Source organism: Marmota monax, unplaced genomic scaffold (assembly GCF_021218885.2).
Source record: "Marmota monax isolate L192 unplaced genomic scaffold, Marmota_monax_Labrador192_F-V1.1 WCK01_AAM20220418_F8-fsc00080, whole genome shotgun sequence".
NCBI lineage: Eukaryota > Metazoa > Chordata > Mammalia > Rodentia > Sciuridae > Marmota > Marmota monax.
In genome coordinates this window covers 1,144,873-1,162,766 of record NW_026694750.1, presented here as the reverse complement: position 1 = coordinate 1,162,766, position 17,894 = coordinate 1,144,873, and the positions used below count along the sequence as shown (strand labels likewise).

Sequence of the window (17,894 nt, the reverse complement as noted above, 5' to 3'; positions counted from 1 at the left end):
AGATCCTTGTACTTTAAAACCCATCTCCTCAACCGAACACACCTCACTCCTGCTTTTTCATCCCTCCCTCTCCACACGCTTGTTCCCACAGACAGTGGTTATTAGAATTGCGTGACACCACGTAACTTCTCTGTGTGACAACTCCGATATGCAACCTCCCCACACAGGGGAGAATAAAATCCAAGTTCACCAGGAATGAAGAGGCCTATTAATGGGTCTTGCTTCCTGTCAGCCTCTGCCTCCCTCCTTTCCCCTTGTTCAAGACGTACTAGCCATACTTCTTTCTGTTTCACTGATGTGTGGAACTCACCTGCTGCCTGGAACACAGTCCCTCAGCCAGCTACAAGGTGGCTCATTTGTGCATGGTACACTTGAACGGCACCACTGCAGGGGGCCCTTCCTGACCTTCACTTAGTCCATTCCCTGCTATTTTCTATCCTATTTGTTTTGTTCCATAAGAGTTGTTGCTATCTGAAATTATCTTGTTTACTGTTTCTCCAGATTCTTGCTCCCAGAGGGCACATGAGAGCCTGGACCCCCGTGCTGCTTCTCACCTCTCCCTCCATGCTGCTGATTCGGACGAGCTCATTAAGGATCAGTAAGGCGCCATGGATCCGATCATCCCGATTCATGCCCTTCTCTTTGGCCAACGTCTCATCAAACCCCTTCTCTGCTTCTTCAAACGTGTGCTATATAGCAAGACAGAATGCCCTGATTAACCCAGTGTCCAAAATTAGAAAGAATACAGACCCAGCCCAACTACACTGGGATTCGGAGGTATTAAGATGACTGTCTAGTGTCTTGTGCCAGAATCGACCGTACTGACTTATTGAGGTCTCTTTAATTTAGCTTCAACCCTCACAAGTCCTCAAGGCAGATACCACTGTCAACCCTATTTACTAGCTAAACAAACAAAAAACCCCACAGGATTAAAGGAATTAAGTAGTTTGTCCAAGGTCACACAGCAAAGTCAAGAATGAAACCCAGGTCTCCTGGTGTGTCCAAAGCTCCTTCTGGCACACTTGCCTCACCAGTCAGTTCTCTTGCAACAGCCATCAGCATAGGACACCTTCCAAATTAGTATAGCCACATTTCATGAATTCTGAGACACTTATTTCTCCATATTCTAACATCTCTGAAATATCTTTTAATTTTGACAAGAAGGCATTGAATCAGTTTATTTGGCAATTTGCATTCTTCATGATGCATAAAATAATACTGTGGCTATTAGCAGATCTGTGCTTTAATGCAATGCAATAATAAAGTAACTACTCATGCCTATTAAGCATAAAAAACTATGGAAGGCCAAGACTGATGTGATATTTGCTGTGGCCAGGGGCTGTTGCTGTTCTTTAGGCCAGGGGATTTGCCAGGTAAATGTGCTTTAGTAGTGGCTGGAAGGGCACCATCTCCTCACCCGGTACCACTGTGGTTTCTGCATCTCCTTTGGCTCCCGCTGGGTGGTGAGAATCAGACAGGCACGAAGAGCCGCAACTGCTCCCTCACGGATGGCCTGCTTGGGGTCCCACACAGCCACAAAAATGTTATCAAAGAAGGGTTGCACTTGTTGGAAGAAGAAGGTGGGGACGCTGATGGCCAGCTCACGGAGAACCAGGACCTGGCAGAGAAGGGCAAACTGAGAACTCTCATTTGTATCAGAAGTTTTATTTTCTTGGGACAGTCTCCTGTCACTGTAGGGCCTCTACACCCAAGGAAAAGAGAAGCTTTACCCTTCTAGCCAGGAACCTCGGGCCATAGGAGGCAAAATGAAACTGATCAAAGACCTCAGTGTTGACTGCCCTAGGCTACTTACAAACACAGAATACTGGTAACAATCAGATGTAAGTTCTGCAAGGACAAATGTGTTTCATGCTTTCTGTTCCACTACACTGACAGCCTAGAACCATGCCTGAACACAGCACATTCAATAAATAAGTACTGAATGAATAAACCTGTTGAATGTTCATTTCATTTCAAATGTTATTATTCATTTCACAGAGGAAGAAATTTAAAGGTCAGAGGTTGTCAAGTTGGAGCTGTTAAGTGGCAAAGCCAACAATCAAACCAGGGTGCATATTCATGTTCTCTTCACATAGTACTGCCGCCTAAAGGGGGAACCACCTAGAAAGCATCTGACTGACCCTCCGATCCCACCATACCCACTACTAGATCCTCTCAAAGACATACTCTATCCCAGCTCACAGGAAGGGACAATTCTCAGGAGGAAACAAGGGTCTAATACAACATCACCACTCCTCAGCAAGCACTCACAGCTGCATGTCTCCGGCCCTCATTGCGATCAGCACCCAGCCATTCCAGGGCTCGCTTCACCTCAAACTCCACATACTCAGCAGTAAAAGTATCCCCTGCCATGGCAAGGCGGCCAATGGCCTTGGATGCCATTTCCATGACAACCGGGTCATTGGAGGGGAGGAGGTTCCGAAGATAGTTGGCAAATCTGCCAATTCGGGTGGCATTCCCGCCTTCTACTCCTATGAGGCTGGCTGGAAAAAAGAGGACGGCAAAAGGTGATGATGGTATACATGATGGCCAGGAATGTATGTGGCTCTGAACTGGAGGATGAAAGAGACACCCTTCATTTACTCTGAGTAACTTTCTAGATAGTCAAGATGCAGATTTTCATTTTTAACCAACACATTTGATATCCATGCCAGAAACTTAAAGTAAAATGATCTCATTTTAGTATACATAATTATTTTCCCAAGAAAAAAGGGAAAACAAACTGAGACTGAATAACTCCTCAGAGGATTAAAGACCAATTCTTGGGAGTTGAAAGTGACCTGCCTTTAATTAACTGTACCTGATTCTACTTTTCATTTGGGAATCCCACTATGCCAAATCATGCTCTACAGAAGCAGCAAGGCATGCAAAGGGTACGCTGGGGCATGGAAAGGCAGCTAGTTCTAGGCTCATCTCTGGCAAACTGGCTGGTCCTAGAAAAGTCACTAATGGTTCTGAGACAGTTTCCACATCTAAAAATACTTGTTTTGCCTTCATCCCAGGTCTGCTGCTAGAATTAATGCCCACATAAGTGCACTAAAAGAGGTTCCTTAAAATTCTTTAAACAAAGATGAAACAAGGCCTCTAGTAGATATTGGATATAGTGGACAAGAAGGTGAGTGGCTCTTTATTCCTAATTGTAGTAGTGAGTGTTCATACCAATGGCCAAGATGCCACCTTTCCTCTCATTGGCATCTGAGCTGGAAACCAATTCAAAGATGTGATGGTTTAGCTGATCATAGAAGCGTGTAGACTCCTCTTGACTCATCTGTAAAGGAAGACGAACAATCTCTAATGTTTCTCTGATGGTGATGGTGGTGGCAGGCTGGCATTTCAAAATAAGGAACTGAGAGGCACCAGGCATAGTTCAAACCAAAGACAAAGCAACTATCCCTTTCCATAGTTTTAAAGTGTAGAGCAACCAAACTCATGATTTATCTGTTTATGTGACAACTGCATACTGAAGCTCTACTCTTGTACCAGGTACAAGAATGAACAGGACTCCAATTCTCTGACCTCAAGTCTGTCCTCTATTTAGAAAGCCCCATGTGATCAACTTTGCAAACCGTCCCAATCACTGTTATCAAAAGGAAAGAACAGAGGGACTGGCATGCACTGGGGAGGAAGAGAAACAGCTGAATCTATGCTAACTCCTGAACTGTGACCACAGACATGAACCACCACAGAAATGTACAACCACCACAGGGAATCTGCACGGGAGAGGCAGCAGGTCTCCCCAAACAAAATCCTTACTTAGAATCTCCACCAACCTCTCGAAGCTCCATGGTGACATAGTGCTGGAGCTCCTTGGCAGCCTTGGCCCTGGTCTCCTCATTCCGGCTCTTGAGGCCACTGGCAAACTGCTGCAGAACGCTCACATTGCTAGACGTGGTGGTGGCTGTGGTGGCGGCAGCAGGCCCAGTTCCCAGCATCTTGCCTGAGGTTCCTTGGGAAGAAGCTTCCTTCAATATTCCAGATAAATGACTGCAATACATTCATTCATAGCCCTAGTGCCTTGAGAGAGATCTCCACTCATCTCATGTCAGTTGGGGGGCTCTACAAAGGTTGGGAGATCTCACCAAGAAACTCAGAAAGCCTACATTCAACAATTGGTGTTTTAAAGTAGCACTGCACTGGAGAGGATGAGACTGTGGGCTGCAGAGTTAGACTGCCCGGGTTTGAAGTCCATTCCAAAGTCATACCTTGAGGAAGGTACTTAAAATTCCTGTTTCCTCAACTAAAACAAGTGAATCATAGTACCTACCTGACAGGTTGAGGTGAGGATTAGATAAGTTAATACATTAAAAAGGTTTTCAAGCAGTGCTGGGCACATGGAAAGTTCTTAATCATCATCAGTTATCAATTATTGTAGCTATGTACATGGTATAGTGCCAAGTATCAGAGGCAGGGAGGTAGGAAAAGAATAATAAAAACCGCCCCTTTCCTCTAAAAAGAGCCAAATATAGGGGGAGACAACTCTTATTCTATACCAGCACTGTCTGGAAGAAACAGGATATAAGCCACAAACATAATTTTAAATTTGCTAGTAGCTCTATTTGAAAAGGCAAAAAAGAGGTGAAATTAATCTATCTATACATGCTTTTTAAAAAAAAAAAAAAAATTCCCCCTCCACTGGGGTTTGAACCCAGGGGTGCTCTATCACTGAGCTACAAACCGTTTTATTTTGAAAAAGGGTCTCTTGGGTTACATTTCAAGTGTTCTCTAGCCATGTGAGACTGCTGGTTATTGCAGCGGCCAGCACAGTTCTATATTATTCCTGGCTACTCAGGAGGCTGAGGCAGGAGGATTGCAAGTGGAAGTCTATTTGCACAACTTAGTGAGACACTGTCTAAAAAAAAAATTTAAAACGCTGTGGATGTAGCTGAGTGGTAGAATGCTTGCCTAGAGTGCACAAGGGTCTGAGGTCAATTCCCAGTACCACAAAAAACACCAACGAAACCACCAGAATTATAATATAGTCTGCTGGCCACATCCATGGGTTCTACCTCTGGGGATCCAATCAACAGAAAATCTTCAGGAAAAACCCTCTACTGAACGTATAGGACTTTGTTTCTTGCCATTATTCACTAAACAATACAGTATAACAACTATTTACACAGCCTTTACATTGTATTAAATATTATAAGTAATCTAGAGAGGATTTAAAGTATACAAGAAATACAAAAAGACAGTGTGTAGATTATATTCAAGAACTATGCCATTTTATATGAGGGACCTGGACATCTCAAGATTTTGGTATTTTAGTTGTGTGTGGGGAGGGGGGTCGTGAAACTAATCCCCTACCGATTATAATGGATGACCCTACTTCACATTAATTCTTAAGATCATTCATTCCTCAAGTATGTACTATTCCTTCCCTTGATGAGCTTACAATCTAGGGGAAATAAAAATAGTCAGACAACCACAATAAAGTGGCCATAAAGGGGCTCAGCCCTAACTGCTATCAGAGTAACACAGACCTATCTCAAGTATGCCTGGATTATAAGAGAAAATCCGTTTCTCTCTCTTTTTTTTTTTTTTGTGTGTGCACTGGGGGTTGAATCCATGGGCATTTACCACTGAGCTACATCCCCAGACTTCTTGAGACTGTTTCATTAAGTTGCCCAGGCTGGCCTGGATCTTGCGATTCTCCGGTCTCAGCCTCTCCAGTAGCTAAGAATACAAGTGTGTTCCACCATGCGGGTCACAAAATTCTCATTTTTGAATCAATCTGTGAGGCACAGTGGAAAACCAAGAATAACTGGTGAACACTTTTCAAATACTACAATGCTGAGAAAAACACCGTAGAAAAAACCGCCTCCTCTTAGGGGAGAGGAAACCTAAGGATCCCGGGTAGTGTGTGTGTGTGTGTGTGTGTGTTTACAAGGAAGGAGGCCGACAAGGAATTACTCTTCCCAGGAAAGATGGAGTGTGTCTTTTTAGGGTCCCAGGCCCCCAGGCCTTTGCTCCGGGCTGAACTCAGTGCAAGTACTCCAAGTCCAACGCCCCAGGGGTCCTGGTACTCCAGGGCTTAAGGGAGTTCCCTTTGGAAGGCTGAGCCGAGGAAGGCACCCAGCTCGGCACCCAACTCAGCCGGGGAGGCGTGCGCGGCGCTGCAGTGAGGCCGGCGCCCCCGAGGCGGGGTCCACCCTTCGCGGGCGGCTCAGAGGAAAGGGTGATTACGACCGGGAAGGAGACCCCAAGGCGCCGCGGCGGGGCCGGAGCTCACTGATGGCCGGCCTTCTCGGGGCCTGGCACGCACGGCGGGCTGAAGGGTCTGGGGTCTCCTGGGGGACCCGGGGGGACGGGCACCGCCTCGCGGGGTGGGGATCAGGTGGCGTCCCAATCGTGGGGCCGGTACTGAGGCGACTCCACGTTCCAGACGCGCGGCTTCCCCGGACTCCCCCCCACGGACCAGGCTGGCGGTGAGTCTGGACATTCCGCCGCCTCATAGGGGTCGGTGCCAGGCCCCAGACTCACCGCCCGGCTTCGGCCAAGGGCCCAGCTGCAGCCGCCAGCGCCCGTACCGCCGCCTCAGGCCCCCGGCCCCACCACCCGCCTTCCCCGCTGTCCTCTACGCCGGGAGGGAGAGAAGGCGGCCTTCCAGCCCTAAAGACCAATCGCAAGGCGTATAAACAAGATAGACTGAAGCACACACCAATAGTGATGAAGGAGAAGTGAAGCTTCAGGACCCGGCTTCTCCAGGGGGCGGGGACTGTTCAAATAGACAAACCACGCGGCCAGTGGCAGGAGAAAGGTGGTTTAGATACACTCGGGAGAACCAATCGGTGGTGAGTTGATGTCTATCACTTCCACGCACACTTCCGGTGCATCGCTACTCTGATTCCCCTCTGCTTGGGGCAGTGGCGGTGTGGAATCAGCTGGTGGCTAAGATCCGTGGCGGGGGTTCGCGACCGCTCTCCCTGTGATTCTTGAGGAGAGGGTGTGAGCGTCGCACGCGCCCTCTAATTACTGCAGCAGCAGATGTACAGCCCCAGGGCTAGCTCTATTTAGTGGTTCGTGATTTTTGTTAAATTTAGTGTGCATTTGGAAATGTTTTTAGATTTTCTCACTTCCTGAAATCACGAGATCATCCTCGAGAAACCATTGCTAAGTTTTAACTAAAAGAACTAGTAAGTTAAAAAACAAATCAAAGAACATCATTTTAAAAATTATTTGGAAAAAAAAAGAATAGAAAAAAGGAAAAAAAAAAAGGAATTAGATTACACCTCTCTTGGTGGGGGGCGGGGGGCGGTACTGAATATTGAATCCAGGGGCCCTCTCCCACTAAGCCACCTCCCCAGCCCTTTATTTTTTTATTTTAAGACAGGTTTGCTGAGACTGACCTGGAACTGGTGCTCTTCCTGCCTCCGGATTACCGGTGTGCACTACACAACTGGCCTGGTTTGGAATTCTTAAATGATTTTTGAATAAAGGATCCCATGTTTTAATTTGCATTGGGCACTGCAAATTATGTAGTTAGTCCTATATACTTGTATGCTATATATATGCATTATAACTTACACTGATATAAATTATGTGTAGCACTCATTTTTACAAATAACATGTACGATATTCTTTATTGTAAATTCCATATTGCTAGTTTTCACAGTGTACTTTCTTTGATAATATGTATCTTCCCTGTGGTTGCAGTTAACCAATGAGTATAGTTCTGACACGAATGCTGGTTGATATTTTTTTTAATGTTAATCAGAAAGGGTAAGTGGGCTAATCAATAGATATGTCAGGACCTCACTAGTGTGGCAAGGCCATGAGCCATGAGAAACTCTGCTGAATTGGATAGAAGAATGATTCTTCAAATCTTTGGTGTCATTCACAATATAATACTACAGAGCAGACACACTTAAGTTTTATCTGCCTTATTAACTTTTTCGTTGCCACTTTCTCAAGTCTTAGCGACTTAACAGTTATCAAGCATTTGCTGATTTGCCTGGTGTAAATATTCCCACCCTGGCAGATTGCCAGCTGCCAACAAATGTGACTGAATGAAAAGTTGGGAAAAGGTAAACACAGTCCCCAGTTTTCAGTAGTTTGATTTATATTTTTTCAGCTTTACAGTGGTGCAGAAGCACACCATACAACCACAGTTTTCCACTTTCTGTATTTAATAAATTACAGGAAATACTGGCCTGGCATGGTGGTGTACACCTGTAAACCCCATGACTAGGGAGGCTGAGGCAGGATTGCCAAGTTCGAGGCCAGTTCCAGCAACTTAGTATGGATCCTTCCTCAAAATAAAAACTTAACAATTAATAAAGAAAAAGGCTGGGGATGTAGCTTAGTCATATAGCACCCCTGGGTTCCATCCCAAATAAATGCATAACATGAGCTAGTCAACACTTCATTATAAAAAACATTTTATGTTAGACAATTTTGCCTAACTGTGGGCTAATGTGTTTTTGAGCGTGTTTAAGGTGGCAAGGCTACGATTCACAGGCTAGGTGTATTACTGAGTGTGTTTTCGATGTACAAGATTTTCAACGTAGGATGGATTCACTGGGACAACCGTTCGCATCGTAAGTCAAGCAGCATCTGTATTTCCACAAGGCAGACACACGCGGCATAACGGGAATAGTGTCTGCTCACAAGAGCCCAGTAAATTGTTGCATGAGTAAATTAGCGAATCCTATATGAATGAGCGAAAGTGCCCGCTAAATCGCAAAGCCCCGCGCCTTGGGGTCTCGGGATGCTAAATGAAGCTGTTCGCAGCAGTCGGGAAGCAGCAGGGCGGGGTGCGCAGGAGAAGTGGCGGATCCCGGATTGCAGCGGGGTCCCGCCCCTCGGCCCCGCCCCACTCTCCTGCGCGCCTCGGCTCGGCTCCGCTCGGCTCGGCTCGGCTCCGCTCGGTCCGGCCCGGCCCTGCGCACGCCGCGGCCTCGGTTTCCGGGCGGGCCTCCTGAGGTCGGCGCACAAGATGGCGGCCCTGGCGGCTCGCTGGAGAAGGCCGAGGCGGGGTCTTGAGCTCTAGCCTCTGGCGGGGGCCGGAGATAGGCCTCGCCTACAGGCGGGTGGTCGGGGCGGCGCCACCAGGCCTCGAGGAGTGCAAGTCCCGCTGGTTGCTGCCCCCAGCCCCACCGCCACTCAGCCCTGCCCCGGGTAGAACCCAAGAAAGGTCAGGCCCGGTAGCCCCGCCTGTCCTCGCCTCCGGGCGGTAACTGCGAGTGGCGCGCCCTTAGGGTTGATTTTAGCCACGTGCAGCCTCCATGGCTGCGTTGCAGGCCCCGGGGGAGAAGATTAACATCCAGACGGGAGAGACGGCCGAGGCCGGCGACCGCGACCCGCTGGGGAACGACTGGCCCGAGCAGGACAGGCCACCCCAGCGCTCCTGGAGGCAGAAGTGCGCCTCCTACGTGCTGGCGCTGAGGCCCTGGAGCTTCAGTGCCTCGCTCACCCCGGTGGCCCTGGGCAGTGCCCTCGCATACAGATCCCAGGGCGTCCTGGACCCTAGGCTGTTGGTGGGTTGTGCCGTGGCTGTCCTGGCTGTGCACGGGGCCGGCAATTTGGTCAACACTTACTATGACTTTTCCAAGGGCATTGACCACAAAAAGAGTGATGACAGGACCCTGGTGGACCGCATATTGGAGCCCCAGGATGTTGTTCGGTTTGGAGTCTTCCTCTACACCCTAGGTTGTGTCTGTGCCGCTTGCCTCTACTGCCTGTCCTCTCTGAAACTGGAGCACTTAGCTCTCATCTACTTTGGAGGCCTATCTGGCTCTTTTCTCTACACAGGAGGTAAGAATTGGCCTGTTTCCTGTGTTGCTGGTCTCAGTTGCATGTACTGGAAACTGCTGCTTTGCATAGGAATTGTAGACATAAGGAAGGTTCCTTCCTAAATTAGGCTACTTTATCTAAAATCTGTAATGTGTGGTTCATGAATGTTTTGAGAACAGTAAATTGTGAAGATCCTGGCTTGGATAGTGGGCTTGACTCTCATAGATGTATCGACATTTTGTATCTAGTTTTCATTTTGTTGAGCCAGTATTCTATAATACCACAGTTTCGAATTGTGGAATTAAATCTGTAGAGCTCAAAATTATATAGCTAATAACTTCCAGCTAGCTTGTTAGGTGACATCTCGTAGCAGACTGATTAAGGTGATGGGCAGTAGGGTTGGGCATATAAGCCCTATTTATTGTGCTATGTACTAGTCTATGTACACCTAGTAGGCACAGATCCCTGCCCTTCTGGAACTTTTTATATTGGAGAGAGAAAGAAAAAATAGATTGATCAGCATTCTGTTTTGCTCAGGACTAGGGGGGGTTCCCTGGAAGTGGGCTTTTGTTGGTCATCCTACTTATAGTACAGTTATGTATTTCTAAATGGAGGGAATACATTCTGACCAATGTATCATTAAGCAATTTTGCCCTTGTGGGAATGTCATAATAGAGTATACTTATACAAACCTAGAAGGGAAGGTCAGTCGCTCATATCGCCTCTTGATGCAGTCAAGAGACATGGTAGACATGAGACACATGAGGCTGCTGCTGGCATGATCCAGCATGCTATCTTATAGTAAACGTTCCTTTAATACATTGAAGAGTATACTCTTAAAAATAATGGTAAAATAGTACCCCCACTCCCAGTACTGGGGATTGAACCCAGAGATGCTCCCATTGAACTACATCCCTAGTCCTTTTATTTTATTTTATTTTATTGAGACAGGCTCTTTCTAAGTTGCTGAAGCTGCCCTGGAACTTTCTATCCTGCCTCAACTGGGACTATGGGCTGTTTAATCTTCTTTTGTTTTCTTAATCCATTTTAATCCTATGAGACCATCTTTCCATATTTGGTTTTGGTTCATCATTGACTGAGTGTTGTAGTGTTGTTTTGCAGCCCATGATATGAGAGGTGATAAGTGATTTAGTGGTGGAGAAGTAGAACAGAGAAGGGGCACCCAAGTTACTATTTTAAGTAGTTTGTTCAGGGTGAGCCTCATCAAGACTGAAGCAGGTAAGAGGTGAGGGAGTTGGCTACACAGCTATCTGGGGGAACAGCATTCTAGGAGAAGGGGACAGCAAGTCCTAAGTGCCTCCAGGCAGGAGTGGGCCCGAAGAGTTTGAGGAACAGTAAGGAGTCCAGTTGGTGGAAGGGGTTTGGGGAGGGGAGGGAGTCACAGATTAAATGGGCTTTTTAGGCCACTGGACTTTATTCAAGTGGAGAGACCATTGCAGGTTTTTGAGTAATTGAGTGATATGATGTGACTTCATGTTTTAAAAGACTCTCTGACTAAGGTAATGAAAATGGATAAAGGGGAGTAGGCCAAGAGTAGAAGAGGGAAGACTAAGCAGAAAGCTCTTGAGTAATCCAGGCAGGATGTTTGGATCTTGCCTTGGGTCAGGGTGGTGGTGGTGGGGAGTGATTCTGAGCACATTATGAAGCCAGGCAGGGTTTGCTGATGGGTTGGGTGTGAGGTTGAGAAAATCAGAAATTAAGCATAACTCAAAAGTTTTAGCCTGAGCAACTGGGAGATAAAGTTGATAACATGTGAGATGGAGAAAGGCAAGGCTAGAATAGATTAGGGGGGATCAGGAGATTGGAGCTCTAACTGCCATTAAGATATCCAAAGTCAATCTCTTGACAGATGTCAAATCGATAGTTGGATTTATAGAGAGGTCAAGTTCAGAAATGAGATCTGGTTAGAGATGAAGGTACTTGGAAGTCATTGGCCTTTAGGTGAAGTTGTAGGACTGAGCCAGATCATGAAAGGGGGCAGTGTTGGTAGAAAAGAGAAGAAAACCAGGACTGAGCCCAACTTAAGAGGTGGAGGAGATAAGAAGGACAAGGTAAAGGGGACTGAGAATAAGCATCTAGAGAAGTAGGAGAAAAGCCAAGGGACCAGGGTGTACTGGCAGTCAGTTTTAAATTTTGGGCAATTTAAAACATTCAATAAAGGAAATTAATAGAAAGCTATGAAAGAGTATAAGATGGTAATAGTGAAGGGAAGAGGCCCTTGGTATTAGTTGGCTTTTTGTTACTGTAACAAAATACCTGAAATAACCAACTGAAAAAGAAGAAATGTTTATTTTGGCCCTACAGTTTTGGAAGTTTCAGGCAATGGTTGGTTGGCCCATTGCTTTTTGGCCTGTAGTGAGACAGTACATCTTGGTGGGATGTACTTTCCTTTGTGTGGCAAAGGAAATCTCTTTACCTCATGGCCAAGAAGGAAAGAGAACAAGATGAAGGGGCTGGGCACCCAAGATTCCCTACAAGGACAAGTTCCCAGGGACTGAAAAACCTCCCACAAGGTCTCACCTCTTAAAGATTTCCCACCTGCCAGTACACTATGGGCTAGAAACCAAACCTTTTAACACTGTGCTTTTTTTTGGGGGGGGACATTTATCCAAGCTGTAGCACTTCCTTGGAGCAGGTGACATTTAAGCTAAGACTTGAAGCCTAAGGAGGAGGCCAGAATTGGAGTCTGATTGCAGTGATTGTTTCAGGGCTGACAGGCCGGCAAGTGCAAATGTCCTGGGTGGGAGGGAGCTTCACAGTGTATAGGATCTTCCAAAAGGCCAGTGTGGTCCAGAGGAGAATGAGATGCTGGTCTCAGAGTTCTTCGTCTGCTCTCCTGACTGCTAGCTATTCACCAACTTCCCGGCCCAGTCCTATCTCCACTTACTTCCTTGGTGACTTGAGCCAGTCTCATGACTTCATATACCATCTAGTAACCTGGCAACTGTCATGCTCCAACCTTTTTTTTTTTTTTTTTTTTTTTGGCAAGGGAGGGTGCCTGGGGTTGAACTGGCCTCACGTGTGGCCTGGTGCTACCATTGAGCTACACCAGCCCATATCCATTTCTTAGCAACCCTAGAGGTCTCAGATATCGCCAGCTTAACATGTCTGAGATCAAATTCTGATCTCCCCAGTGATGCCTGCTAAACCCACAGCTTTTCCCACAGCTGCCCCTCACCCGCTCATCCCACCTCCTGCAATCCCCACTCTGTGTGTGGAACCCAGAGGTTGGGCCAGTCCTCTACCACTGACCTCCAGCCACTCCCTGACAACTTCCTACCATCACCAAGATCACCTCTCCCTGGACGATTGTGGCAGGCTCCTAACTGGTCTTTTTGCATCTTCCCTGGGTCTTTCTGGTGTTCCCAGATGAGCAGCCAGAGGAGCTGATAACATATGTCCCTTGGTGGGTCCTCTGCTGGGAGCTCTTCAGTGTGGCCCGCCTCATTTGGACCTGCGTCCTCCTCCTCCGTTCCTCCTGCCCACTCTGAGCCAGTCACCTTGCTTTCCTTGTGGGCCTGGAACCTGCCAGCCATTGCCTGCCTCAGGACCTAGGCAGGTGCTGTTCTCCAGTTGGGAACGCTCTTCTCCATCTACCTCACCTCCTCCACCGTTTGCTCAAACACCAGCTTCTTTGTAGGCCTTGCCTTCTACTTGTTGAAATCATCCACCTTCCCCATGCAGTCCCTCTACCCCAGTGTCGTCCCCGTGGCTCTTCTCTGCTTTTTTTTTCGGCACAGCACATATTACTTTCCAACGTGCATGTAAAATACTTACCGGGCTGATCCTTTCCCCGTGACGGAGCATCTTTTTGTTCTCACCCTCAGTGCCCAGCATGGCGCTAGCATGTGGTGCTTAATTAAAAGCTCTCACCAAATGAACAAGTGGGGACCCTTTGAAGACACTGAGTGATGGCATGGTCTGATATACCTGTTTTAAACATTGGCTTTTTGATGTCTAGTTGACATGCAGTGAAAGGCACAGCTCTGCAGAGTTGCAGTTTGGTGATCTGGACCTGTGTGTACAACTGCGTAACCCATGCCCTTATCGTGAGGCAGAACATTTGCGTTACCCCAGAAGCTTGCTGGGCTCTCCTGCAGTCCCACTCTGTCCCACTGGTGTAGAGTACTGTGCGGGTGCCATTCCGTGAGGACCATGCGTGTCTTGGCCGCGTGCTTCAGTGTGCTTCAGGTCTGGCTTTTGCCCAGGGTGAGGTTTCAGAGCTCTGGTTGTGACTGGTGGTGGCTCCCTGCAGTGCTGTGCGGTTCCAGCTGTGAGCCTACCTCAGTCTGGGTCTGTCCTCCGTTCAGGGCCTCTGGCGGTTCCCGGGTTCTGGCGTTGGGACTGCAGGTTCATGCTCAATCTTTGTGGATATTCGCTTTCTTTTCTCCTGGATAAGTGCCTCGAAACGGACCCGCTGGGGCTCAGGGCGGGTGATGTTGATTTTGTGAGAACTCCAAGCTCTTTTCTGAGGTTGTCCTGCGTGTTCCCACTACTCTCAGTTCCACGTGAGACTTCCGGGGGCCTCGCATCCTTGCCCACCTTTGATTCATGTCTGAGCAGGTAACTGTGGCTGCTGAGTAGAGCCCTGGCTGGCATTCACGGTGCTGGGTCATCAGAAGACGGTGCCAGGAGGGCTGCGAAGGCCTGGGAGAAACTCCCGCCGGGAATCTCTGATCGAGCCCTGGTCAGGCCTCCCACGCTCCAGCGTGTCGGGTGACCTTGGGGAGGTTATCGGACCTTCTCACTCGCAGAGTGGGCTGTGCTTGACTTCCGTGGAGGGCCTGTTTAAGTGGGTCACAGGTTTCCCTGAGGAGTGTTCTCCGAGGATCCAGCTGAAGGTCAAGGCCATTGCACTGCTGTTGCATTTTCTCCCACAGTCAGAAATGCAACCTGGGCTCAGAGCTGAGGAAAGAGGTGAGAAGCAGTGGCAGCGAGGGGAGACTCATGAGGCCTGGCGGGGAGTGCTCCTGCCTGGGTCTTCTTGGGCAGAGGAGTCCCTAGATGTGTGAGATTGCCGATATAGCAGCTTACTAACTCAGGCCTGGGCCTGGGGCTCTGCTTGAAGGAACCCTCTGGAGGACATGTCCTTAGAGGATCAAGTTACTAGTTAGCGCTCGGCTTGGGGCAGGGAGTTAGCTGCTGGTGCTGGAGAGCTCGGGGCCACGCCTGTGGTGCCTCTGGGTTGCTGCATTTTGAAGAACTGATGGTGGTCAGTTAGCACCAGCACAGGTTCTTCTGTGAGGATGAAATTAGGGGTCTGGATCCGTGGCTTCCGTGGTTGTCAATCCTCTGGAGACCATCGTCACTTACCACTTTGACCCTTTAAAATGTCATTGATCACCCAGTGACCCTGAGGCCACACCTATAGCTGATTAGGTCTGGAGGTGTTCTAGGCTCCTAGAGAAACGTAGGTGTGGATCTCCTCTTCCTGTGGGCAGCTGTCACCCACTCCAGGCTTCACGGGTCTCAGTGGGAGCAGGAGGGTTTTTGTGCCGTGCTCTGTGCTTGTGACTGCAGCTCTGGGTTCAGTTCAGCCCTGGTGCCCAGCACAGGGAGCGAGCGGGAACAGGCACAGGCCCTGGCCCTGTCCTCGGAACCGACAATCTGCTGGGAAGACAGAGATGACATAATTGGAGGTGTGAGATATAATTGGAGATGTGATGCGTGACACTTGGAAGTGGCGTGTGGCAGGCGTGTTCACAAGATGTGGCTTGGGGGGTCACGGGAGGCTATCTGGAGGAATGTTCTTAAAGTCTGAGGCGTGTGAAGGGGTTGCCAGGCAGAAAGAAGAGGCATGTGAGAGCAGGAAGGAGGGACTTTCACCAGAGGCCAGGCTGAAGGGGTGTAAGGTGTGTGTTGGGAGAAGCGGGGGTGGGCAGGCTCATGTTTTTAAAGGGTCACTGGGACTGCAGTGTGGAGATTAGGTGGGGGCATTATAAGATTGGAAGCCCCCTAGGAGGTTGTGGTGGTGGGGACATGAAGTGACCATGATTTGGACCTGGGAATGGAGTGAGCTGGGATAGAGCATAGCACCGGGGATGGAGGAGTGGAGGGTGGGTAGGTTAAAAGAAGTGGGTGAGGGGCTGGGGCTCAGTGGCAGAGCACTTGCCATGCACGTGTGGGGCAGTGGGTTAGATCCTCAGCACCACATAAAAATAAACAAATAAAATAAAGGCACGTGGTCCATCTACAACTACAAAAAAAAAAAAAAAAGACAAGTCGGGGAGATCAGCTTCAAAGTGGGAGGTGGGCGGAGCCATGGAGCCCTGACTTAGTTTGAACTTCCTGGGACCAGGCAGGGGAAGCTGGTGGCCTTGCTGCTTTATTCATTTTGTGGTGAACATTGATGCGGAAGTTTAGGGGCCTTAAAATGTCACTGTGATTCACTGGGAGTTTTAAAGGCAGAAGAAGTCTCTGGAGATTGTGGGGAAAGGAAGAGGGATGTCAGAGGCTGGGATAGACTTCCTGCATCAGTGCAGGACTGATCTCAGTGCCTGGCGGGAGTTGGAGAGGTTGATAGAAACTAAAGAACTGGACTGTGAGACCACTTAGGTCCTCCCTGGGCTCTTCTCTTGAACTGTACTTACTGGGAGCCTCGTGTCCTTAGCTGCAGAACTTTGTCTTGGGGAACAGTAAGAGGGCAGACTTGGGTGTGTCCCCAAGCTGGCTCTGAAACTAACTGAGAATTCTCTCTGTGCCTGTGTCATTGGAAATGAGTCACATTTTGCTCTGGGGAACTGCGAGTGCCCACAGTCTTAAGATGCTTAAGAATTGAGCATCTCGGGGCTGAGGCTGTAGCTCAGTGGTAAAGTGCTTGCCTCACAAGTGTGAGAGGCACTGGGTTCAATTCTCAACACCACCTAAAAAAAAAGATACTGTATGTTCATCTACAACTAAATAAATATTAAAAAATAAAATTGAGCATCTGGCCAGCTGTGGCCCTGCCTCTTGAGCAGCCTGTCTACCCCCCTCCTGGATCTCACATACTTCTCTGGGTTTTCTTGGCTGCAGGAATTGGATTCAAGTATGTGGCACTGGGAGACCTTGTCATCCTCATCACTTTCGGCCCACTAGCCGTGATGTTTGCCTACGCTGTCCAGGTTGGGTCCCTGGCGATTTTCCCTCTGGTCTACGCCATCCCCCTGGCCCTCAGCACCGAGGCCATCCTCCATTCCAACAACACCAGGGACATGGAGTCCGACTGGGAGGCGGGCATCGTCACGTTGGCCATCCTCATCGGCCCCACCTTCTCCTACGTGCTCTACAACACGCTGCTCTTCCTGCCCTACCTGATCTTCAGCATCCTGGCCACACGCTGCAGCATCAGCCTGGCGCTGCCCCTGCTCACCATTCCCATGGCCTTTTCTCTCGAGAGGCAGTTCCGCAGCCAGGCCTTCAACAAGCTGCCCCAGAGAACGGCCAAGCTCAACCTCCTGCTGGGGCTCTTCTATGTCTTTGGCATCATCCTGGCTCCAGCAGGCAGTCTGCCCAGGCTCTGAGGGGACCGGCAGCACCCGCACAGCACGGCCCTTTTTCTTAGAACGCCAAAGTCCTAAGAAGCAAATGTGAACTTGGCAGGGCGGGTACTGAGCATGGGCTGTGAGCTCCTGTCTTTTTATATGATTATAATGTTCTTAAAGGTGACCTGTTTTGTTTGTTTTGTTTTTCCCTGTTATGAAGAATCCTGAAAACTGCTGTGCCATCAGAAGAAGGCAGACTGGACAAGAGTCCTTGTTTTATGTGTGGTTTCCACTAGAGGGTGTTGTCAGGTCACTTTAAAATGTCTTGTTCCAGACATAATGTCCCAAGACTGCAGGAGCTGCTGGGTGGCCTCCTATCCTGATGAGCCATCAGCTAGGCACAGTGCCCACCTATTGTCCTGGGCACATAGGACATGGTAGTAATTGGTGTCAGGGCCCATTAATATGGAGGGCACCTGTCTCTTACTCAGCACTCGTGTCCTGAAATATGCTGCTTGGGGGAGAAAGTCCCTCATTAGCAGCGTTGTGTGGTTCCTGGCTTTTTGCCTAAATTATGATTCAGACTCTTTTGTCCTTCATCTCTCCTTTTACTTATAGTCACAGTTGAGGAAAAGTGTCAGATCACCCTGCAGCAAG

General features: G+C 48.6%; 2 protein-coding genes across 2 annotated transcripts in view; one reads left to right on the top strand and one right to left on the bottom strand.

The window, feature by feature from the left end:
- The window catches only part of Mtor (mechanistic target of rapamycin kinase), a 116,965-nt gene extending 110,352 nt beyond the window's left edge, over positions 1-6,613 (bottom strand). Inside the window, exons 1-6 of the mRNA XM_046424646.2 lie at positions 6,502-6,613; positions 3,792-3,967; positions 3,181-3,289; positions 2,272-2,504; positions 1,418-1,618; positions 555-689 (exon numbers count right to left, since the gene is read on the bottom strand). Coding sequence (XP_046280602.1) covers positions 555-689; positions 1,418-1,618; positions 2,272-2,504; positions 3,181-3,289; positions 3,792-3,953 — 840 coding nt within the window. The 5' untranslated portion in view covers positions 3,954-3,967; positions 6,502-6,613. The remainder of the gene's footprint in view (positions 1-554; positions 690-1,417; positions 1,619-2,271; positions 2,505-3,180; positions 3,290-3,791; positions 3,968-6,501) is intronic.
- A 2,305-nt stretch (positions 6,614-8,918) lies between these two features.
- Positions 8,919-17,421, top strand: Ubiad1 (UbiA prenyltransferase domain containing 1). Its single transcript, XM_046424776.2, has 2 exons — positions 8,919-9,774; positions 16,789-17,421. Exons 1-2 carry the CDS (start codon positions 9,246-9,248, stop codon positions 17,274-17,276), a joined length of 1,017 nt encoding a protein of 338 aa, XP_046280732.1. The 5' UTR covers positions 8,919-9,245; the 3' UTR covers positions 17,277-17,421.
- The last annotated feature ends 473 nt before the right edge of the window (positions 17,422-17,894 follow it).